Consider the following 25,300-nt stretch of genomic DNA (forward strand, 5'->3'; position numbering starts at 1 on the left):
TAAGAATATAAAAAAAATCTTCTGTCTGAGCTGAATTACCCGATGGCAGCCCTGTATTGGGGTTGAAAAACCCAGATTTTTTTCCAAAAGGTTTTTTTTTAAATCCCTCTCTTGAGGAATGATTCCCAATCCTAGAAGTGCAGCAAAAAGATGTCATCTCGCAGCAGATATAATAAATCTAATGCTGCAGTTAGCACTGATAAGCAGGCCCATTCTTCAGTCCCGCTGCCCTGATTTAAAGCAGTTTTTCTGGCTTAGTGGACAAAGAAAAAGCAGGAGCAGATGTTGAAGGTGACAACTATGACTGAAAACTATTACTTCATTGTTATTTTCCTGTTTGATGTATTATCTTCTCCAGTAAACTAAGGATACAAAGTAGACAAGCTGTACAAATAGCAGTCAGTCTTCCAGGATTAATTTTAACTCTTTTTGTTCGTGAATAGGGGGTTCAATCCAGCTCCTTAGTAAAAAGAAAATATATAATTCTTGGTTAAAACATAAAAAAATACCTTATTTCTACATCTTTCATAAGTGCTCACAGATTTGCCCACACCATCGACTGTATATAAGAACTGTAGCGAATGAGAAAATGACTTACATCTGGCTCCAACGAGATATTCAATTCAATCGCTTTTTGTAAGTCATTCTCTTCCGATCTTTGGAGAAGGTTCATGTTCAAACTGTGACTACATGAGTGGTCAGGTGACAAAAACTGCTTTTGTTTTTGTAAAATCCTACATTTTATAAATGGTTTGTCCACAATATAAAAATTCTGAGGTTAAGAAAAGGCTTTTAAAAAATCCTATAGAAAATACATAGAATGTTATTGTTATTATATACTGTATTTTTTTTTAGCTGGTATTGCTGCTCCAGCACATCCTGTATCTGTGACCCCCCTATTTGTGCTCTGTTGTATCTTCATAATATCTTTATTCATTTAAAACTAGAGCTGGGAGTATTATAATACAAAAGTAATCCAGTACTATAACATCTTACTTTTTGGTGTAACCAAGTATTTTAAAACATGTTATTTTACAAATTACATAATTATGATTATATTACAAATAATGAGGTCAGAACTGTAATTGGGATGAAGGAGGGACATTGATCCAGAAAAGCTTTCAATTAGTCAAGACACTGTTCTGATGTTTAAGTATCTGGTTTAAAAATGTGAAAAATCCTTTAAACATATAAGTAAATGACGGTGTTCCACAGGGTTATAGACGTACACTTCTTTTCTTTAGGGCAAAAATATTGCATTGCTATTTTTGCGCAGCACTTAAAGAATTGGCTTAGTTTTTCTAGCTGATCCAAACGTTTCTGTAGGGAAATCTATATAAGCTTTAAAAATAAATTAATATTGTACCTGTTACTTATGCTGTTAAACTTTTAATTAGTTAGAGTGAAGAAATCCCCTATTTCCTACATTGGTTTTGTGGGTTGGGTTGCGTTTATTTAATAAGGTGCTAAATAAACTAGTTAAATCCTGGTTGCTTTGGTAAATGTTCACAAGGTCTTCAGCTGCCACGGGTCCATCCATAATGAATTAGAGGTGCCCTTATGGAAGTGTGTGTTAGGCAAATAAGCAATTAGAATTGTCTCAAATGTAATCACAGCCTGAAGCCTGCCTCAGCCTCATGTACAGTAAAACCCATGAACTGTGAAGAATGGCTGCTCCTCACTCCAGAGGCTCACCATCCTCCTCAGGGTTTGGACAAGGACCAGGAGAAACAAGCCTGGGGAGGGAGGATCACTGATGGGCAGCAGCAGCAAACTAAGCTCCTCCTGTTTGAATGACAGTGCTCCAGCAGAGGCAGTGATGGTGGGTAAATAAAACAGACACTGACATCCTACCTCGTACTGTGTGATAAGACCATTGGGCTCCACAGGCTCCTCCCACTTAAGGAAGATCATGTCGTCGAGAGGAGTGAAGGTCAGGGAGTCTGGAGCGATGCCGCCAGGGACTGCAGCAGGAGAGAAAAACAACCTTCCCTGAGACAAACACTTCACCTGGCTCTCACGTTAATGGACTCTTGTGCAGGCATGCCAAGGGGGACACTGTTCACAGAGTGAGAAAGCGAGGGGTACTGGGGGGCAAACATAGTAGGGGAGCGATGAAAGAGAATTTGCTGGCAACCTTTGAGATGGGTTAAAAACCTGTCTAATAACAGCAAGGAGCCTTGGGGAAGAGAAGCTAAATGTTCATACTCTGAATGGCTGACAGTGAAAGAGAAACACCTCAGAAATCCAGCCTCTCAACATCTGTCCTTCTCCAGATGCAAATGAGGATTTCACAAATCATGGGACGATGTGGGGAAACGGCAGTATAAGCAGCCAAGAGTTCGCCTGCCGTGTTGACGGTCAGATTCATGCCAGGATGGAAAGCAAACATTCAGCACCCAACCTGCCTGCATCCTCTTTGCTTCATCTATCCATTAAAATTTAAACAAGTGAAGCTAACATTTCATATAGACAGGGAAACCCAGTACTGCAGTCTACAAAGTAAGGAATTTATATCCATGCAACGAACGCAGACTAGCTGATTCTTTAAAATAATTTCCAATAATTCTGGGTTTAAACATTCTGGATTTGTGAGGCTTAAAGTAATTCTAGTAATTAAGTAATTCTGAAATTATCTCTTAGACCAGCTGATGTTGTTGTGTACTTTTGTTATTTAATCATATTAGCTATTATAAAAATTAACACACACAATAATTTCTGTACCAGTGCTGCTCATTATCTATAGAGTCAGCAGATGACCCAGAATCCAGCATGACTCTTTCTGGGAACCTGTGAATTACAGTTCTTTGTAACAGTAATAATAGTTTATTTAAAAGTGCAGTTTAAAAAACAAAACACACACAACAGACACACACACACATGATTACTCATGGGTAAAAGAGCCAAAATTAGCCAAAGGCTAGTTTTCATCTGTTGTCCCCTGACTGTGATGTAAAAAAGCATAAATACATATAAAAACACTTGCTATACACGGTAAATAGGTAAGATATGACATCACGTCATATGATTAAAACAACATTTAAAACCACAAAACAACACAACGTCTAATCACAGCTGGGAAAACAGGTATGTGTTGACAAACCTTAATATTTTAAAAGTTTTTACTGTGAAGGGCTTGAATGTTTGCAGTTTTCTCTCTTCAGGTACTGAGTCCTTACTAAAAGGACGATTTACCAAAAGTAAAGTGCTCCAGCCTGGCGTCACACGCACAAGGTCGTCTCTTTGAAGGACAAACTCTGCCAGAAGATCCGGAGCCAGTTGATGCAATACTTTATACTGTACATCTTCTGTGTGAAGAATGTCCCAGTTTAAAATTCGCTTTTTTTAATCACTCAGTGATAGGGTTTTGGTTTTTTATCCATAATTTTAATTGCCTGTTTGTATGTAACTTCCAGTATTTTTATTTTTGCAGTCTGAACAGCCTGGGACCAACTGGTCATGCAACCAAGTTGTAACACCGTGCCTTACTTTAGTGAGTTTAGCTGCAAGTGTCTTTTGTGCAACCATGAACAAAAAAGATCGTGTCGTCTGCATAAATCAAGCATTCAATTTCAGGACAAACAGGGGGCAAATCATTCATATAAAGACTCAATTAAAGGGGGTCTAATATTGACCCTGGGGGACTCCAGAGGTTAGTCAAAGAGAGCAAGACCTGCAGTTGTTAATTAATATAGATTGTGCAGATATGATCCAATCCAACTGACAACAAATAAGAGAAATTACATTTTGTGAGCTTGGTAAGAAGAACAGAGTGATTAACTGAATCAAATGCTTTCCTGAGGTCCAAAAATACAACCCCTACAATTCCTACAAAAAATATTTTATTTTATCTATAATGAAGAGGCATGATGATGATCATTTTAAGTTAGGTATACAGAAAAAACGATCCGTATAACAATCATCGCTCTGAACGTCTGTGTGCATCACAAAAGAAGCATTTGCTGTCAAAAATTACATTTTCCGTTACTAAAACTTTAAGTTTTAAGTATCTTTGTGAGGCCCACTAGGGCTCAACATTCAAGGTCTTCTACTCAAAGACTTTCTACTCCATCCCACCCTGTCTGCACCCACAGATGTATCTGGAAAGTTCCATCTCTGATGCTGACATCTAAAACAATCTACCATCGTTACAACTCAACACCTCAACACATCCTTCCCTACTTCGGTGGGTGTTTTTACTAAGGTTTATCAACCTAAAAAGGGCTCTGTCTCCATTTTTATCTTAATTTCCCAGCCCTCTGCAGTGACACGGAATGGATTACATGACAATCACTTTTACCAGCTTTATTTGACACGAGGCAAATTAGTTGTTAACCCTTTAACACCCTTGCTTTAGCTTCAGTGTTGACATTATTTCGACTACCGTAGCCCTTCAACTGTTGACACAATTAACGTGATTCCGGCTGAATATTAAGAAGAGAAAAACAGCCTTTCGATGATATGCAACGCTTTACAGTAATGATGTGCTTTGGCAATCTACGTAAAGGCCATGTCACGCAGCCACTTCGTACATCTTACGCATTTTCCACGTATCAAACTTCAATATGATATTTGTCAGTCATAAGTGTTTCTTGCGTTCGTCAATCCATCGTTGGCCGATGGGTCTTAACATGAATTCCGTTTCGAGCTGTTCAAATTTTTTTAGTCAGTTAAGAATTACGTAGCTTATGAGTATTTTCTATGCAATTATTATATAAATCTTACGGAGTTGGGCATAAGTTTTGCAAGATGAATTTACAAATTTGTGGCTTTTCACAACCATTCCACGTAACTCCACATATGTCTAATGGACTTTTTACACATGTACCACAGATGGACAACTTAAATGTGGTGGCATATACGGCACATATATCACATTAAAATCATTAATGAATTACACGCATACAGCATAATAATCACACACGGTTTATGCTCTATATTGATTTTTACATGTGCTTTGTGTGGTTTATTTGTACTTGATACATTTGTGAAAACGTCATGTAAAGACCACAGCTTTTTTCACTTTTTCCACGCATATTCACGTATGACAAATTTACATCCGTGAAATATGTACAAAATGAACGTAGAGGCTGTGTAACTCAACCTTTATGCCATTATCCAATGTGGTATAATGGAACACACAGAAGAAAAACACTGAGGAACAGTGATCTAGCATTACATTTTTGCCAGAATTTCTGCTGTGTGAATTAATCACTTTGGTGACGCCTATCATGGAGAGAAGCCAAAACCTTTTGGCAGATGGCTGCCCATTTAGCATCAGCATGAGCAATACCATTTTTCCTCCCCATTGTCTCAGCGTGTTGTCCTGTTCTAAAGGAGTACCATTCTTCTTTGGCTAAAACCCACGTAAGTCTCTTTAGTCAGTTTTCTTGGCAGACATGTTTTTATAGTTTGTAAATCTTGAATCCATGAAAGAAATCTACTTTTTCTTTGATGTCTACATCTATGTTTTGATTCATGAGTGAGGACGTCTAATCTCAAATTAGCTTTGGGACAATAGCTTCAATAACTGCACCAGTGCGGATTCTGATGGAGCTGATTGATTTGCAGTGTTTTAGCACAATGAAGGCAAAGTACGGCACTGCAGGACCTGCACAGTTTATTCACTCCATTCCTGCAGAAACGCCCCAGCTCCGTCTACATGCGGCTTCAACCTTGTGCATGTTTGGTTGCACATTTCTGTGTGAGAAGCTCTTCTCAGTGATGAAGACTGACAAAACTGCACACAGACGTCATCTCACTGATGAGCACATCCATCCTGAGAATCTCTACAACACAGGACCTCACATCAAACACAAACCAACTTGTTGACAAAATATGATCCCAGGTGTCCAGCTCTGATAAAATGACACAGGAGCAAAAACAGAATTTGATTTATTGCTGAAAAGCATTCGTTTTATTAATATTTCCAGGACAGGAAATATAAGTTATTTACGGCTTGTATTGATGTTCTGCGTAATATTTTCTGTTTATTTTTATTCATATTTACATTAAAAAGTTATTTATATTTAAAAAGTTTAGTTTTAGTGTGTTCAAAAAACCATTCATCCTGTCTTTGGCCCCCTTAGCAATTGAGTTTGACACATCTGCTCTAAAGGATCAGAAATGTAGATGTTATTTTTGTAGACACTAACTTTGTCTGTTGTTTTTTGTTTTTGAGTAGTTCTGTATTTTCCTTACAACACAGTGTTCATTACTGCTGTACTGATGACTCATTGGGGGTGGGTTGGTTGGTTGCTCACTGCCACCTGCCGTGCTCAAAAGCTTCTTTTATCATCCAGCATCGCGCCCCAATACAATGACAGTGTTGCTTTTTACTACTACTGTCAGCCACAAGTCCTACCATGGCCATGTCTTCATCACCAAGAGGGAGGTTTTTTAATCTGTTTTTGTTGTAACATTCTTTGGTTATCAGTGTAAATTATTTTTGGAGTAAATCTTTTTAGCAGTTCCATAATCTCCAAATATAGTTCACCTTGGTGCACTTCGCAGGCATGTCTGCAGAGCAATGAAAGCAGCCAAGAAATTCATAATTGGTTGAGAAAAACTAGACTAAATGTGACTAAATATTATTTTTCTACATGGAAATACAAATAATTATCTTGAAAGAAGAGCAATGAAATGGGTTATTAAAAACACAATTACTGACTTACTAATATAAGTCACCTAGACATATTCACCCATTTAAATCATTGAAATAGGGGAGGTTTGAGGCTCCATAACTCTTATTCCATCTCTCTTACTTTAAGGTACATTTTTCCAACAGATTTCCAGTAATTTACCAACAAAAGTTAGAGTTTCTTTCTTTTTTCTTTTAACCAGGTATGACTGGATTACTGAAGATAATTCCTCCCACAACTTTACAGCGCTGTCTGTCTCTCGCAAACTCAGGTAGGCAAATCCCCCCCAAAAAGAAAATCCTGTCGTATCCATGACAGCCAAGTCTGGTTCCTGTGAGTGGTGGTGAACAAAGAAAAGCGCCGCACTACTGTTTGATTATTGCGCCCAATAAGGAAGGAGGCAGGAGGAGCTGTCAGCGGCTGCGGCTGAATTACGGTGGTTGTGAGGCTGATGGCACCGTTCCCTGCGACATGGGGGACAGGAAACTGTCAAGACTGGCATTAGTCATAAAAGATAAACTTGCTCCTGACATCCAAAGTACCAAGTAAACTAGGAGGAGAGAAAAAAAAAACAGCCCCGGTGTGCTTTTTTATTTTTTGACATGTGCGTTTTAAGCTGTCACTTCCTAAAGAGTCGGTCGGGCCTAATAACTGAAATCCCACCCCTGGAGAATGCCTGCAGCTTACGGAGTTTCTGGGAAAGCTCGCCTTGAGACGGCAGCAGATAATTAGTCCGTGTTGAAGACGGCGGCAGATATTTAAGACCACGACCTGGTCTTTTGGGTCTCTACCACGGTTCTTTCTTACCAAATTGTTCTGATCAATTAAGAAAGTTTGGCTGATCACAAACGCAGACGTGAGCGTCCCTCCCTTAAGGCCTTGTCACACAGCCACTTCGTACATTCTGCGCATTTTCTGCGTATGAATTTCCAGCTTTTTGTGATACTTGCATGATATTCATACATATTTCATGCGTTAATCATTCGTCAATGTGCACAGTTGTTTTAAAGCTGTTCAAAATTTTGGGTCGGTTTACGCATTTTTTATGTAGTGTATACATACATAATTATTATATAAATCGTACGCAGTTGTGTGATTTTTGCGAGATGCACACGCAAAAATCACAACTGTCCCATGTATGTTTAACAGACTTTTCCCACATTCAGGATACACATGTAAATTTCACATATAACGACTTTTCTCACCTTGTGCACTTATATTCACGTATGACCAATTTTCATCTGCGCAATACGTGCAAAATGTAAATATTGGGTGTGTGACACAGCCTTTAAAGACCCACTCGAAAGACAATTGTGTTTTTAATATGTTCTTGTGGCCTTTTTCTGATGATGGAGGACATATATAAAGAAATTTATACTCAAAATTGTATTTCTGAGTATTGATTTTGGTTAAAAGCGGCATAATTATAATCAAAAGACCACTAGGAACGCTTTTGAAAAAAGCTCAATAAATGATCGAAGTGGGCCTTTAAGATGTTTCCAGCAGGTCAGGAGCATTCCTTAGAGCTTTACAGTCATTCAAATGTCCTGCTTACTGCACATAATCAGTGTTTGGCCTTCTGGGCTTCCACTCGCCGTGAATTTGCATGAGACTGCACCTAATGTGCTGATGTAAACAGGAAAACACAAAGATGGGAGAATTGTTTGGCTGCTTTACTCCTGGCCATGGCTCGGGCTGATTAACGCTCTGCTGGTCTCCATTTAAAAGGCCGGGACTCTATTCAGTTGTGCTGATCCAGCTTGTTTTGCAGTCAATATTTGTGTTATTTTTTGTGGTACTGGATGGCTAAAGGCATGGATTTGTGTAAAATAATCATCTAAAGATGTAGTGGTACAACACTTTTTCTGTGACTTTCATACTTAGTTTGTGCAGACTCTTGCAAAAAAAAAAAAAAAACTTACTGTCCTCCTCGGTCTGGAAGGTGACCTCTCTGCTCTCTTTCTTGCCCTCTGGGTTGGCCAGTGCGAGCCTCACGTGCACGGCCCGAAAGGGCGGGAGGTCCCGCAGGGTGAAGTGAGAAGTGTTGCGATCCAGCGATAGGCACTCTCTGACAGTGGCGTTGTTCCCTCCACTGCCCCCTGTTGGCATGGAGTAGCGGTAGCAGAGGGAAAGGGAGTAGGTGTGGCAGCGGGTCAGGTTGTAGCCAAGGGGCTCCCACTGGAGGGCGAGCTGCCGAGGTTGGATCTCTGTGGCAGTGAGGCCCCGCAAGGCACGCATGGGCTCTGAAAGAGAGCAGAGGTTCAACAAAATTTAACCTTCAATTACCAGATGGAGGGTATGTTTGCAACATTAATTTAATGCAATGTGGAAAGGATTTGTTCAAGAATGCCATGTTTCACTCATTGACTGTATATGAGAATTGGACGAGTGGACCAGTTATTTTTGGTCATTGTCACTGTACGGTCAAAGTAGAAGTTTATTGACAATAAAGGCACAGCAGTGGTGCAGTGGTGGAGCGGTCAACTTCTTAGGGTGTATTCAGACTGAGGAATCTCAGAGCGAACCGAATTGATTGGAAACAACCATCTCGAAAGATGGGTCACAGAGCGGTTCCTGGTCCTGAACCAGGGTCTGCTTGGGAGTATTCAGACTGAAAATTTAGACCAGATTATCGGGGGAAGCGAACTCTGGTTCACTTTGAGCGAACCACATGTGTCCAGTCTGAATACACCCTTAAATCTTGCAGGTTTGGTTTTCACCTTACCCACTCATGTATCAAAGTGTCTTTGGGCAAGACACTGAATCCCAGATTGCCAGTTGGTGCCAGTTTTAGGCAGTGAGTGTGTGAATGTGTGTAAATGCATGGTTGAATTTCTGATGACAACAGTTGAATTGGAGAAAGGTTGTAGTTTATTGACTGGATTTATCTGTAAGTTTAAGGCAGCCATGCTGGGGTTTCCCTCTTTCTTTCTCGTAGCATTAGTTCAAATGTCAAAATAAAACAGCAGAAAATAGGAGTTCTTGCAGATCTGGTGCTTAAAACTGCCTTTACCGCCAGACGTCACCATGCTGCAAAGCTGTGTTGAAGGAAACTGACTGGTTGGTATGTCTGATGGTCCTCTTATATGCATGATGGTGGCTAACCAACATTCATCCTTAACAAATGAAGTCTTTTGGGAGGCCCATGTACGAAGGCCTCCCCTTACAAAAATATTCAGCACTCGTGCTGGATTGTATGCTCCACCTCAGCACGCAGCTAGAATACTGAGGGGGGTTAGCTCTAATTATCTTAAAGTTCCACTGATGTTAGAAGTTTTAAGATCATAAGGTCTCTGATGTATTTTCAGTCTTCCCAGTGGTCTTTTAATTAGGATTATTTAACTCTGTGACCCCAAACACTGTTGATTCACAGAGGGGTGAATCAACAGTGACAGAAATTTCACTTCCAGACCACCTCTAACAAAGACAATCCTGTCTGAATCGTCCCGAATGAAACCAACAAATTCAGAGAAAAAGTTCCTGAGAAACCACTGTCAACCAACCAATTCAAATTATGATGATAGGTAGAAAAATAAAAGCATTACTGTGCAGCACTTATAACTGATTCTATAATTACAGGAAGAGGAAAACGTAAAAAGGAAACTTAGAAAAGCTTGATGGTCAAAAAAGGTTTTTATGAACACAAAGAAAAAGCTTTTCATTTTTTTAATCTTTTTTTAACCATCTGTGAGGACATGCCAGCTCTTAGTAATTTTCTGTAATTACATCACGTCGTCATACAGCAGTATGAAAAATGCCTTGCTCATAGTGACAGCCAGTTAAAGTGGGCTGATAGGAAGGATTTTATTCTTTCCAACAATTTTTGTTCCAAGAAGATTTCATTTTGATAGAAGACTCTTTCAAATCTAGCCAATGAAATCGTATCTTGTCATTCAGAGAATGCACATGATATTTTACTCCAAAACTGGTCAAAAATAAGAAATTTACTGACTGGAAGAGAGATGCAATTCAGAGGACATATAACTTTTTTGTATAAAATATTAACAGAGAAATTGAACATCACCAAGACAAACTTGAGAGGCTGTAAACTAGCAGGAGAATGTGTAGATGGATGGGTGACAGGAAGTGGGGGCGGGCTTCCTCCATGCTAACAGTGCCGCCCACAACTTAAAGGCAAATTACTAATGACCTCCTGGTGCTCTGTAGAAACTATGTCAGAAAAACAGGTTTTTAGATTTTAGCTGAAAGTGGCAAAATCCTAATTAAAAGACCACTGGGAACAATGAAAATAGATTAGAGATCTGAGTGGAACTTTAAGGTAATTAGAGCTCACTTGACACAGACACTTTCATAGCATGACCTAAGAAAGGATTCCGGGTCCAGAAAATGCAAACATGGTGGTCCAATCCAACCTGCATCTTCTGGTTTAAATTTTTTTACTGTTTAGAACAGGGGCGGCTCTCGGCCAATAAGCGTGCGGCTCTTTGCGTCTCATCATATTTTCTATATACTGTGCTTCATTTCATAGTTCCATCAGAGGGTATTAAAAATAAATAATAAAAGTAATTTGGCAGTGTGTGTGTTTTGATGCTGCTCCTGACACATAGGTGACCGTCAATCATTAGCGCGGGTTACGCCCAATACCGGAAAAAATAACTAAACATTTGATGTGCGTGCAGACCGTTACCCTCATGGTCAAAATGGCAAAATTCAGAGTATAAAGATGAACACAGGACGTTTCTGGAAGAATAGAAAGATTCTTACTTTTTTACTGAACAGAATGGCAAGTCACCATGTTTCTTATTATGAGCTTTTGGAAGCAGTAAAAATTGTTCATGGCAGAAAAGAACAAAACATATCTCTGGGAAAAGTCAAAACTCTTCTGATCTGACCCACTAGTCTCCTTTATTAACAAGTTGAAGCTTTTTAAAGTGCACATTCAAAACAGCAATCTGTCCCACTTTCCTACTTTACCGAGCTCACAGCAGAAGGCTGCAATCCAAATGAATAAAGCGCAGAACGTGACTGCTTGTGCAACTGGACGGAAACTTTACTTTGCGGTTTGAGGACCTGCAGCAGAAACGACCGCAGATCACTTTTGTCATTGATCCTTTAATTTAGAGACTGACTGCCTGAAATCCCAGTTTGTCACTGAGCGAACGAACTGGAGATGATTGAGCTGAAATCTCTTTGAAAGAAGGCCCTGTTACGTTTTGGAGAACGGAAAAATGCCTGTGTAAAAAAGAGCCGCTCTCATATCAATCTGCCAGTCCCTGTTTATTACCTTGAAACACGTGAAATCAAGGCATCAGTCCGTTCTGACTGACACTCAAATAAAGGAGCTGCTCAGAGAGGCTCCGACTGAATATTAATCTGTTCTGCAGAGGATTACAAGAAACAAGAGATGCCAGAAATCCCACGGAGATCATCATCCCATCACTCCAGCAAGGTCAGAAATTCTGAGATGTAGTTTGGAAAACACACCTGACTGAGCATGCTTGTGTGAATATTTTAATATTCCATCAATTATCAGTTTTTCATTCAAAAAGTCAATCATTAGTTGTTTTTTTAAAAGAAAAGTTAGAAAAGTAAAACATTTTTACTGAAGGTCAAAATTAACTGTATGCTAAACACATCTGAAATGTAATGTATTGAATGTGTTTATTGTGAATATGAATTACTTAGACACCAGAAGGATGCTTTGTCCAGATGTTTGTGAATTTGTTGGTGTAAGGGTCATTGAAAGAGAAATGTTGATGAGTTCTAAAGAATTACCTGTTACATACTGTTGGATGAAAGGTGAAATATTCAGTTTTTATAATCGCAAATCGGACTTCAGATTCAGACTCACCAGCCATCAACCTCACTGCACGTCACTGAGTAGTTGTGTGTGTCAGAGAGAGGAAGAGAGAAGAGTGAGATAGAGAGAGTGTGTGTGTTGGTGTGTGTGAGATATGGGAGAAGTGCCTGTGTGTGTGGAAGGGGTATCTGACCTCCAGGGTAGTCGTTGTGTTAACTCTGGCTAAGCTGCATTTGATGTGTGTATTGAAGGTGGACGCTTTCCTTGAAATAAACACAAGTATAACACTTGCTGTTGTATTGTAGGGAGAGGAGTGTGTTATGGAAAATAATACGGCTTTAATTGAGTGTTCGTGTGTGTGCGTCTTGCCAGCTCAGTGAGTGGTGTGGCTCTTTGACTCTCACAGTAAAAAAATCGGCTCTTGGTGTCAAACTTGTTCGCCATCCCTGGTTTTGAACCAAAGAGTTAAAAATGTTATAGTTAGATTTGTATTGCCTGTTGATTTGACAGTATTTCTACATTTTCTTTGTTTTCCCATTTTTGATTAGAGGGGCAGAGTAAGCAATGTGTGAGTTTGACTCCCCTTCCCATGTGTGAGCAGGGGGGCGTCTCTGTCCTTTGGGCTCGTCTGCCCCTGCAAAGGAGCTGAGACCTGCAGGCCACTGAACACATCTTACACTAAACATACATGAAAGCTGCAATGTCACAGAGACAGAAACACGAGCAGGTCAAACCTGACCCCCTAGCATATGAAGGCTTAGTGCCCCCCCAATGCAACAGAATACCCCCAGCTGGACCAAGTTCTGACAGCCCTTGCAGAACAGATTTGCTCCATTACAAAGGAAGAATTTAATAACAGAAAAATGGTTTTAAAGGGGTAGTGTCAAAGGTGGAGAATAACTGGCTTAATATCTGATCCCCTCCAACAATATTAGCCTTGAATGGGAGTCTAATCCTGTTAAGACACACTCTTCCGGCAGAGACTTATTGAATGGATGCTTCTTTTCTGCTTAGACACCATAGCTCATCATTACGTTCCACCTGGTTCTTCGTGAGAGCCGGTTCTCCCGCAGAAAGGGCACAGCCTGCTTGATTTAACAAATCACAGGGATCAAGACGGTGAGGGGGGGGCTTATGGGTTAGAACGTTTGGCTAAACCCTTTCTCTTCCCCTTGTGCTATTAAGTATTGAATGTAATGTCAATTTTTATAAAGATGTAAGGATGATGAGAACCTCTATAAGTGACAGACAGAAGTTAAGGTAATGAAATGGCTGGCGTATCTCAATAATAACATTGAAAATTCACATTTTTAACGCATCCATTTTATTCCACTCATTCGGGACCAGATTGTGGGGGCAGAAGTCTAAGCAAAGACGTCCAGACTTCCCGACCACCTCCAACAGCTCCTCTGGGGGACCCGAGGCGTTCCCAGGCCAGCCAAGAGACTTAGTCTAGAGTGTCCTGGGTTAATGCCCCGAACACCTCCCCAGGGAGGCATCCAAGAGGCCTCTGGACCAGATGCTTGAGCCACCTCAACTGGCTCCTCTCAATGTGAACCCTCACCCTAATATGGGGGTGGGATTTGAAAGCTTGAGTGCTCCTGGTAGACATGGCAGACATGTCCTAAGTATTGAGCTTGACAAAGAGCTGTTCAGAACCCCTTTTATGAGTATCAGATATTCAAACTCTTTTACGTTGCCTGGATTGATGTTATGGGATGTCTGGAGCCAGGCCTGGAGTTGTGGCTCGCAGTCCAGCATGAAGAGATGCAAGTGGCACAGTTTTAGTGGTACTAGTCTGTTTTTTTACGTGTTGCAAAAAGGTTTGAAGTTACAAGTATCGTGAATACGCTAGCATCTATCGTATTACAAAAGGTTTCCGAATTACAGCTAATAAAATCAGACTGACTGACTTATCTCAGACTCTTTTGTCTCGCTTAATCCACATTACAGTTGGGTGCGCCTTATATGTGAGGTAAATTCAAAATAGACTATTCATTGACGGTGCGCCCTATAATCTGGTGTGTGTAATAGTGTGGAAAATACTGTAATCTTTAAAAAAAAAAAAAAAGTCAAATAGTAAAATAGATGACTGTGTGTGATGTGACACATCCTCCAAAGGTGGTCCTCACAAACACAGGAGGTCACTGAGACATACGACATACTGAGAGGTTTTGTAGCTCCACAGAGGCTCATCCACTGTGCTCTGACCAGAGCTCACCTCTGTGACCGGACTTCCTCTGAACTGTCTCAACAGCTGACTTCAGATCAAATCTCCTCCTGATCACCTGCACAGCTCAAGTGTTTCTGCTGGTTTAAAAGCTGGCAGCATCAGGCTCACTGCTGATTGGCTGCAGGCAGACGACTGGCTTGATGTAGCTCCCAACTTGAACGTATCTCTGTGGGTGAGTCTGTGTTTGCTGAATGTGACAGAGAAACTCATTACAGATATGCTCCTGTGGTGTTTCCTGACTCTCTCTCTCACACACACACAAACATCCCTCTGCTTTCCGTTCACTGCAATCATAATCTACAGACTTTGATAACTCACACAGATGCTGGTTGCTTCACTGAATTTTTCAAACTCGATTTCTCAAAATTTAATCACATTTCGACTACAGCTAGTAAAGCACCTGAAAGGTTATTTTTTTGTTATTTATTTATTTTTTTTACTTGTCCTGTCCAACAGCTGGGCAGACAGATGAGAGCTGAAGGCCTCTTGTGTTGGACATATTTTACTTTAACAACAGGGGTTATAAATCTTCTGACAAACCAGAGGTATGTCTGAATAAACCCCTTTTGTAATCGTGGCCAAACTTTATTCATTTTAATTGTTTTTGAAAATATTTTACAGGAAAAGGAAAGGAGGGAAGAAGAGAGAGGGATGTTAGAGAGGGGGGATAGGAGGGTGATCATAGGAGGGGGGAGGGGGGTGTACCATGAAGCAGCATAAAGCAACAAGCTACTGGATGTTTATCATTACAGTAAGGTTCAGATAGAATAGAAATCTCAAAGGGGCGGGGCCTGTGCTCACACACACTCAAATGTTATAAACACACCTGTTAGCTGCAAAAATGTCCAAGTGTCAACATGTACACAATACAGATATTTTTCACACATGCAAACTTATGCCTTCAAGCCAACCAGTGAGAGATATTTCATTCAATCACGCAAACTATTACTGTAGTGCAAAGGTGAGTTAACACCTGTGCTCAGTTGAGTGTTTGTGTTCTTCTAAAATGGATGATGGAATGTGAAAAGAAGGAGGGGGAGTGACCAGCCACCCCCACACCAAGACCCCCGCCGCAGCAGCCGCCGCAGCCAGAAGCCCCCAACGCCACGCGGCAGCAGGCAGAGAACAACTGCCCCCCGGGTGAACACGCCCGCCACCCAGGCCAGGGCCAGCAGGACCGCCACGAGGCCCCCAGAGCCAGAGAGCTGGGAGGCATGGGGGGAAAGAGAGTGCCACCCCGGCCCAACCAGGAGAGCAGCTCCCCCGCAGCGCCAGCAGGGCCCAACGCCGGGCCCCACCCGAGAGGGGTGCCCACAGCCCCAGACGACCACCCCATCACCACCCAGGGGTTCTGGGCATCCCCCCGTCCCAACCCCAGGTACGAGCCAGGACCCCCCAAGGGAGACCCGCTCCGCGCTCCAGGCAGCCATCCATCAGGCCCACGGTTGGTTCAGAAAGGTGCAAGACAGGGAGAGAGGTAACTGCTTTTGGTAGCTTTAAATCAATGTCTTGTATTTAAACTTTTTAGTAATAATTGATTTAAGTTGCTGCTATTCCAAGAAGTTATTTATTCCATGTTTGTCTTGTAGTTCCTGGGGAGTTATGAATCTTCTATCAATAATTACGTGCTCTAGTAGTGTTACGCCCTCCTTCTTTTACCATTCTTGCCAAACTGGGAAGTGTATAATTTTTTTGTTTATAAGGATGTCCGGGTTGTTCCAGATGGGTGTCCTTTTGCCAGTTGAGTTGATGATTTTGATATTTTGAGAAATTCCCACTAGGCTGTTAAAGTGGCGTTTATATTAATACTTTGAAAACAAAAAAATAAAGTGAATTTCTCATGAATTCCTGACGCTCTGCAGAAAAAATATTCTAGAACACAACACGGATTCTTAGATTTTGGCATATCATAATCAAAATAAAAGATCACTGGAAAAACTTTTCAAATAGATCAAAAGATGATCAGAGTGGGTCTTCAAGTGGATCTTTACGTTTTTTGTTGATAAAAGTCCAAATGTATTAGGTAGAATTAACTAAACAGAAGACCTCAGAGAAATGACAACATTTCGGCTTCTATGAACTTTCTTGATATTTTGAGTTATTGAAGCTCTCCCTCCTGATGTATTTTAGACCAATCCTTCAGAAAAATGTCAAAATAAATCCTACAAAAGTTCTCACAAAAAGTTTTGGTGAGACAACCCCCCTCGCCACAACTCTCAACTTTCTAAAACTGAAACTTAGAAAAACCCAAAAGAGGCGGAAGATGCTGAGTCATCATAGAGGCAAAGCTCCTTTTTTTCCATCGTTAGTCCACATAACTCAAAGTGACTTATATTCTTATTAAAAATACTCCTGTTTTGGCATTTTTCTTTGTGAGGAGCGCAAATGCATGCAGCTCCCACCAAAAAATGAGCTTTTCCAGTTCCTTGACTCCAATAATTTGTAATATCCTCACCGTAAATGAAACATATTTGCATATTTTAATTGTTTAGCAGATGAAAGAAAAAGTTGCACTGACTGCACTTTAAAAAATAAAATGAATACATTTAGCATAAGTCTGATTTGGGGTGGGATGCTATACGTCTCCAGCCTCCCTTAAGCTTTTCATCAAAAAAAGAACGTCTAAAACTAAGATCTGGTGTCTACCGTATATTTCACTACAAAGTTGTATTCTTAAAGTGTTTGATACTTTTTTGTTTTTCAGTTTTGAGTAACAGGATTTGGTCCGTTTTCAGTACATGATTTGGTGAGATTGACTGAAAAAAAACAGAGAAATTCAATCCTAATCATTTCATTTAAAGACCCATTTTGATAAAAATTGTGTTTTGGGGTTTTTAAGATTGTCTTGAGCCATTTTTCTGCCAATGGAGAGAGCATACTGTATATAACAAAAATGACGCTTAAAATTGTATTTCTAAGTATTTCTTTAATCATATCTATTGTAAGCTACCAGGAGAATGTAAAAAGTGAGCTTTCATCAATGGGGAGGGGGGCGCCAACGGTCCTGCCCACAACTCAGAGGCGAATTTGTAGTTTCAGATTTTATCTCTGTTACCTCTGAATAAGATGGAAAGGTTTTTTCGGACTCACCAGCACACTTCGTCCTGCTGATCAGCGGGGGTCCGGGTGCTCCAGTTCCTCCCTCCCCAGGCCGGGTGAGCAGGACACTGATGCGGTACTCCGTGTCGGGCTCCAGGTGCCACACCTTGTAGGTGAGCGATCCCACGCCATGCGTCTCTGTCCACATGGACTGTGTGGCCCGGTACTGGATCTCCCTGCGGATGACGGGTCCATCGCCCACAATGGAGTTGGTGTTGAGCTGGATGATCAGGTAGGTGGGCCCGGCCCGCAGGAGCTGGGGAGGCGCTATGGGTGTTGGAGGCACTGCGACAGAAAGTGTGATAAATATGTAATCTCACAAAAATACAGGAAATTAATAATGTAATTTCTGTTCTTTAATCGTAAAAAGGTGAAATCAAATCAGTGATGGTAAGGAAGATCCTTTAGACTTCACCAAACCCTCACCTGCTCTCCAGCATGGCTGCTCTCTGGCTCATTTGCATGAATAATTGCACAACTGATTTCGTTCTCCCTGCATATAAAAGTCTGGGTCCTGATGGATCATGTGACTCTTGTCTAGCCGGCTCACATAAAATCATCAATCACAGGGAGCGAGCTGGTTCGAGGGTGTTAAGATGTTGATTGATGTGCTGCAGAGTGACAGCACCTGTCCACAGAGCGTTTTATGACAGGACTTGGTGGCGGCATTTTTAAAGGAATGAAATGCAATGAGGCTGAATCACAAAATGAGTGGGATTGGGGGGGGGGGTCACAAGTTCTGGATTTTTGACGACCTGATCCAACGTTTAGCAACACATCCAGCATTGAGAACATATACTTGATGTTATGTGCAGTTGGCTTTACCATAGGATCAGAAATGACAATTCTCAACATTTGTGTGGATCCAAGCAGGATCCACCCCAAAAGATGTCTTACCTCGGACAATGAGCTCCCCAAAGTTGGAGACAGCGGCGCCTCTGGTGGACTGGGTGATGCAGCGGTAGAGGTCCTGCTCCCCTCGCTGAGCCTCCACCTGGAAAGTAGCCATCAGCCGCTTGTGGCTCAGCCGGGACAGCAAGGATGTGTCAAGCAGCACGCCACTTCTCCGCTGACAGCAAGACAAAGAGACAAATCAGCCACAAGCCCGTCCTCCTGGGATGGCTTGTGTTTACTCAAAGTCTCACTCCAGTAAAAATTATGTTGTTTTTTTTACATGTGTGGCATTTTTTCTCATGATGAAGAACATATAAAAAGAAAATTAAGCTTAAAATTGCATTTCAGAGTATTTCTTTATTTTAATCGCTTTGAATCAGGAGCAGATGAAAAAATGTTGGTTGAAATAGATGGTATTTGTGCCACTATAAGCGGGCCACAAGCTCCTTGCTCTGAGCTCTCAGCAACGGGGAGGGAAAAGGGGGTGGGATTGCCCCCAGCCAACAGTCCCGCTTCTGAAGAAGCTTTCTCAGAGACCAACACAGATTTTCACATTTTGATTTATGAACTGTGAATGCTTTAAAATAGTTCAAAAGATGATCGGAGTGGGTCTTTAACAACTATCAAAGTAATCCAAAGTGGACGGCAGGAGGAGAAGCAGACAGGATGACAAAGGGGGGTTGGAAAATGCTGCAGGAGGAAGTCAGATAATAGCTCAGTTATAAACGTGACCATAACAGCAGAGTTTGCATGTGTGTGTGTGTGTGTGGGGGGGGGGGCACAAACCAGAGGCTGTGGTTTGGTTCATGAGGTCTTCTCAACTCAGGCTGTGCTTATGTGTCCGTGATGCAGGCGGCTGCTGCTCCTGGTGTCAGAATCAGATTATGCTCCTCTCTCCACCAATGAGTGGACTATTATATGAACTGTCATCTGGATTTGCTTTTCACTGATAAGAAGGTCCGACAAAAATTATGAACTTGACCTGAGAATAAAGTCTTAACATACAGCTGACGAAGTTGATTTCAGACCTTCCTAATTTCATTTTCTGCTTTGGTATCAACATTACAGTCTATTACACCATTTTAGACATTTTAAACAATACAAACCCGAAGCTTCAATTGTCATTTAATCTGTTGTTTATTGGTCCATGAAAGAGTTCTGTAGGAGAACATTTGGCCAATATTTTGTTCTGTTCTGGTCGTGAATCAACAGACCAGTTCCATTATTTGGAAGGGATGCACACAGATGTCTTTCTGTTTGTCTTGAGCCCCTCAAATCTCGCCGCAATTCACTATTATAATGAAAATAAATGATTGTGATAAAGGGATATCTTTGGTTTGCACATCCAGTCCACAAATGTTTTAACTGACCCTGTGAACTGGGAAATCTAATGGGGGCCTTTGAGGAGGGCAGAACTCTTTTATTTATAGACCTAATTTCACAGTGCAATCAAATGAAGGATGTCTTCCAATCCTAATTCTACTGTTTGCAGATGATGTTGTCCTTCTAAACTGTGACCTCCAGCTTTCTGCAAGGTTTTGAAGCGAACAGCTGAAAAAATAATGAGTGCTCCTCCAGCCATTTACCTGTTAGGTCTAAGATCCTCCTGTCACTGGTGACCTTGAGTGATGGAGGCCAAGATTACAGATACAGAAATTAAGTTTCTTCAAGGGGGGTCTCTTTCAGAAGCAGAAGTTGCATCCCAGAGGAGCTCACAGTATATCTGCTGTTCCTGTTCATGGAGAGGGGGCAGTTGAGTCCTCCCAGAAGACATGATGATCGGGGGAGGTCTAGGTTTGCATATTGAAACTGAAAGGCTTTAAAACAGTAGAAGATACTAGGTGGGTGCATTCACAAAGTGATTTTTACAATTACTAAAAATGTTTTTTTCATGTGTTCCACCATGTCATAGAAGAACCACAGAAGGAAATGTCCTGCTGTGTAGAAGATAGTAGAAGTTGGATTATGTTTTAAATTAGTTATATACAAGCAAGAGTCTGTCTAAGAAAGGGCAGATAGGTGTAGCTGCTCTGAAATGGCTCCTGGACATCCGGAAGGATTTTACGATTCAATATTTAGGTCAGACCAGGAAAACCAGCGCTTCACTCTTAGCTGTTCTAGATGAAACTGTAAAACATGTTCAACCATTTCTCTTTGAACTGCCTCTTCCCCTCCTCTGCAGTCCTTCGTTCCATAATTCACAATGTGTTGAGATCAGGGCTTGCCTACTCGAGCCAGGATGATAAATAAGAAGACGAAGAAATCACCCCTGGACTCGAGCTCTCACCTCGAGCAGGAAAGGCTCCGTCTCTGAGACCTTGCCAGTGGCGACACACTGAAATGAAGCATTCTGCCCGGCGTTCACCTCCACATCACCCAGCCGGGAGAAATGAGGCACCTTGTCTGTAGAAGGAAGACACCACAACAAAAACATGAAAATCATGGGATGAAGAAAAGCACCTGCTTAACAAGCCCCAACTCTACCAAGAAACAAACACAATTTAAAACATTGAACATACCGCATTATGATCCACACTTAAAAGCCGTATTTTATTTTTTTTAAACTAACGCGTAGGTCTAAAAATTACCTTTAGTTGATTGTGTGCCTTTTAATGTGGTACGCCCTAGATAGTGTGGAAAACATGATACTTTAAATTCCACTTCAGGCCAAACACTGACACATGAAGTCAGACTCTGTTTATGCTCTTTCATTAAACAACATACATAAAATGATGACAAAAATCATGTAAAATCTCCTGAGTGAAGCTCAGCTCCATAACACATTAAACCAAAATTAAAAAAATTGGAAAAAATCCCTGTCATTTAAAAATCATATACCCAAAGACACAAGAAAAAAAAATGTCTTGCATATCAATGAACTGTCAAAGGGAAATGCAGACAGGCCTGAATAAACCTGACAGATGACTTCAAAGTCTGCTGGAGCTTCCACTCCGCCTGAGAGATGAAACATGACAGCAGACCAAAACATCAGATCTGCGTTGAGCCGCCTAGACATCGCATCCCTCCTGACTGGTGGAAATTGGACCGCCTTAACCATAAGGTTTCCACCTTTACTTTGCATGTTCTTTTCCCATAATTTCATGTTAGAACGGCTGAGTTTACATGGACAAAAAGACACTGACTGTAGGCACATAAACCTCCATTCAAGATTTCTTTCATAAAACAATGTAGGTAATAATGTAACTGGCATCCGTTTTCCAAGCATCACTGCATAACAGCTACTATATACTCTACACACACATACATATCTCCAATGCATGTTCTATTTTTAAGTACAAAATACCATGAAGATTCAGACTGCTGCCCCAAATCAGAGAGATTTTCTGCAGCTTACTCCATGAAGACAGAGAGTTCCAAATTATCATATCAGTCTTACAGAAAGTTCTGGAAGCCGCGGCTCCACTGATCTGCTGAGGAACCAGCTGAGCTGTAAGTCGGAGATTTCCCTGCAGTGCAGTGCTGAAAATATTTATCCAGACATCTATAGTTCAAGAGGTCAGAGATTCAAGCTGCTGGAACAAAACTATTATTGGTTCACCTTTGATAACATCAGCGATTATTTTGTTTTTTTGTCTATATGAAGACTATAACAACAAAAAAACATTGAAAAGCTTTTTTTAATTTGTTTTGACAACAATGACTTTCAGTTGAGCTTTATCTCTGATTGTGTCAGCAGGTATAAAAAGACCATGTTTACCTTCTCTTGGTTTGCAATTCACATTTTCACACATTTTCTGTATTATTAAAGGTTCACCCACCTTTGTCATGTGTCTGCCTGAGTGGAAAATGCAAATGGAGTTGGATATAGTTAGGATTACTTTGAAGACATTTTATTGAGCTGTAAAGATCAAAATAATGTTGTGAGTTTTTTTAAGATTACTTTTATTTTTTCCAATTTGAGCAGCCAGATTTACTGTTTCCTGGCTGAAAAACTGGAATTATGGAGGTCAGAAAGTCTCCATTACAGCTTATAAAATGATCAGTAAACAGATGCATTACAAAAAAACTGAAGTTTACCAAATGTAATTTGTAAGGTAATTCTCTTTTCTGAACTAATTTTCTTTTTCCAGCACCCTTTTATATATCTTGTTTGATTTGATTTAACAAACGCGTCTACCTTCTACATTTAGCTATGCATTACATTGTTTGCTCCTATGCTGAGTCATGGCTATGCAATGTTCAGTCATGGTATGCTGTTTTGCTGACTAATATATCAGAGGCTACTTACGGACTGATTTATACAAAGTCAAGGTCTAGTATCATGTTGAGTTATAGTCTAGTGTTATGCTGAGTCATGGTCTGATTTTATACAAAGGCATGGTCCAGTCTTATGTTAAGTTGTGGTCTTATGCTATATTGAGTCATGGTCTTGTGCCAGGCCGGTTTAGGCTCCGGCAGTCCCAAGACCTTGTTAGGGTTCAGAAAATGGAAAATGGATGGATGGATGGATGGATGGATGGATGGATGGATGGATGGATGGATGGATGGATGGAGGGATGGAGGGATGGATCAATGGATGGTCTTGTGCTATATTGAGTCATGATCTGTTTTTTTTGCAAAGTTTTGGTCCAATATGTTGAGTCTGTCTAGTATTCTGAGTTATGGGCTAATTTTCTTTGGTTCATTGCTCTCCTGAGTCATGGTTCAGGGTCATGTCAAGGGGCTTTCTGAGTCATAGGCCAGTTTTATGACAATAGTCCATGGTTCTTAAGAAATATGGTCTGGGGCTATGCGGTGTCATGGTCTTGTGTCAAGTCATAGTTTGATTTTGTGTGAAATCATGTAAGGGTGTCATGGTCTGGTGTCTCCTGAGTCAAGGGTTCAATGTTCTTCCAAGTCTTGGTCTAGTGTTAACGCAGAGTCAGTCTGATGCTTTACAGAGTCATGGTTCAGAGTCATGGTTCAGAATCATGTCTAGGGCTTGGTCAGGTGTTATGCCAAGTCATGGTTTGGTATTATGCCATGTTTCTTTTAAATCATGGTACATTGGAAAGCCAAGTCACAGTCTGATGTCATTTTTGTTTTTTATAGTAAAAGCAGCGTTTTTGCACCACGTTTCCACTTCAGTTTTTTTCCGTCGTGCAACTAGAGGTGTATGTCACACTGCTCCTTATAATTGTGAATATAAGAAAGCCATTGATGAATTCACAAAAACAAGTCATACAACAAGAGCTATATGCAAAAAATCTGGGACAGTATTAAAATCCCACGAAAACAATAAAAATGTTGTTTTGGCTGGAAATAAAACACAAAGCACAGCTAGGAGGAGATCTTTCCAGAAGAACAGGGACATCGTTCAGAGGACTGGCCTCATCATCCACATCAGTCATTGAAGTGTATGTACCCCTCCAACTTTGTGTTTAATTTCTTAAAATGTTTAATTTGCATAAAAGATCTTATTTCTGGGATTTTATTTGAACTTTATGGATGGGTGCCATCCATAACAAGAGTTATAGTAAATAGTAACATTGGATTCTTAGGATTTAAAATAAAACAATATAAACCTGTTCACAAAATAAATAAATAAAATATTGAACTTTTGGGGGGAATTTGTGTAAAAAAGCCTAATTGAAGGACTGGTTTTCATTGTGTTTTTATATACTTGAGAAGTACAAGTTTGGATTTAAGAAGTAACCTCAAAACTATTCAAACAGGTGGAGTCGACACCCAAAGAAAGACTCCACATAAACTGTCACGTTTTATTTTGGTCCTCTGTGATGGACACATTGAATCTTTCTAATTATCTCTCAAACTGTAATATTCAAAGTCCCAATTATAAATGGAGTCATAAGAGGATGAGGCAGCTGCATTAATAATTGCTGGAAAGTTTTAATTCAAATGTGAAAGCTCAGCACTGCAGATATGTGACCTGTCACACTATGTTAAAGAGTGTTGTTAAAGATATTTAAATGGGAGGAGCATCGGGTCTTCGGTGTGTTTGGACTGTCTGGGATGATGGTTCATGAAATGACAAATGATCACTTTTATACAGAATGGTTTGCTTCACTATGGAGGACCATAAAAACAACCAAAAAGACACGTTCTATGTGTCTGACTGGAAATCTTTGAACACCTTTGAACAGGTGAAAGTTCCTCTGTTTGTTTCAGTATTTCTTTTTTGACCTGTGAACTGTACACCAGGCAGACCATCTCTGCTCAGAAATGTACACAGTGAGGGGTGAAATCTTGTTTCTAAAGATTTCACCATAAGGGCAGCATCCCCAGGAGCTTCCAATGAGAGGCACAAGAATGGTCCAACTCTTACAATTTGCTCCAAGTCTACAGTCCAACCAACTCACAGCAACTTAAGCCCCCTACTCTCTAAGTCACCATGGAAACATATCCAGTTCAACAAAGGAGGGAGTGATGGAATCGGAAATCTGAGTTGAGGTTTAAAAAGAAATTGGAAAAAGGCAAACAATGGTTTTGGAAAAAGGGTTATCTGAGTTCATCTGCTCCCATGGAGAACTCAGGGATTTTTAATATGCAGCCAGTCTGGTTGTTCATGAGCGCCAGAAAAGGATATCTGAATTTCATGAGCTCATAAATACTCCACATTATCATTCATTAACATTTTCCCACATTTATGCAGCTAAAGACGACAGTCCGCCCATTCTTACTGAAGCCGGAGCAGGTTTAAGAAGCGCTAAG

The 25,300-nt window shown here is 40.7% G+C and overlaps 1 protein-coding gene across 7 annotated transcripts in view; it reads right to left on the reverse strand.

The window, feature by feature from the left end:
* The window catches only part of ptprua (protein tyrosine phosphatase receptor type Ua), a 202,609-nt gene that overhangs the window by 63,542 nt on the left and 113,767 nt on the right, over nucleotides 1–25,300 (reverse strand). For all 7 annotated transcript variants that reach the window (XM_020707228.3, XM_020707227.3, XM_078955331.1 and 4 more), the window contains exons 5-9: nucleotides 20,916–21,031; nucleotides 18,632–18,803; nucleotides 17,726–18,019; nucleotides 8,564–8,884; nucleotides 1,855–1,964 (exon numbers count right to left, since the gene is read on the reverse strand). In XM_020707228.3, the coding sequence (XP_020562887.2) occupies nucleotides 1,855–1,964; nucleotides 8,564–8,884; nucleotides 17,726–18,019; nucleotides 18,632–18,803; nucleotides 20,916–21,031 (1,013 nt within the window). The remainder of the gene's footprint in view (nucleotides 1–1,854; nucleotides 1,965–8,563; nucleotides 8,885–17,725; nucleotides 18,020–18,631; nucleotides 18,804–20,915; nucleotides 21,032–25,300) is intronic.

This window comes from Oryzias latipes, chromosome 11, assembly GCF_053564925.1.
Source record: "Oryzias latipes strain Hd-rR chromosome 11, Olatipes_Hd-rR_3.1".
Taxonomy (NCBI): domain Eukaryota; kingdom Metazoa; phylum Chordata; class Actinopteri; order Beloniformes; family Adrianichthyidae; genus Oryzias; species Oryzias latipes.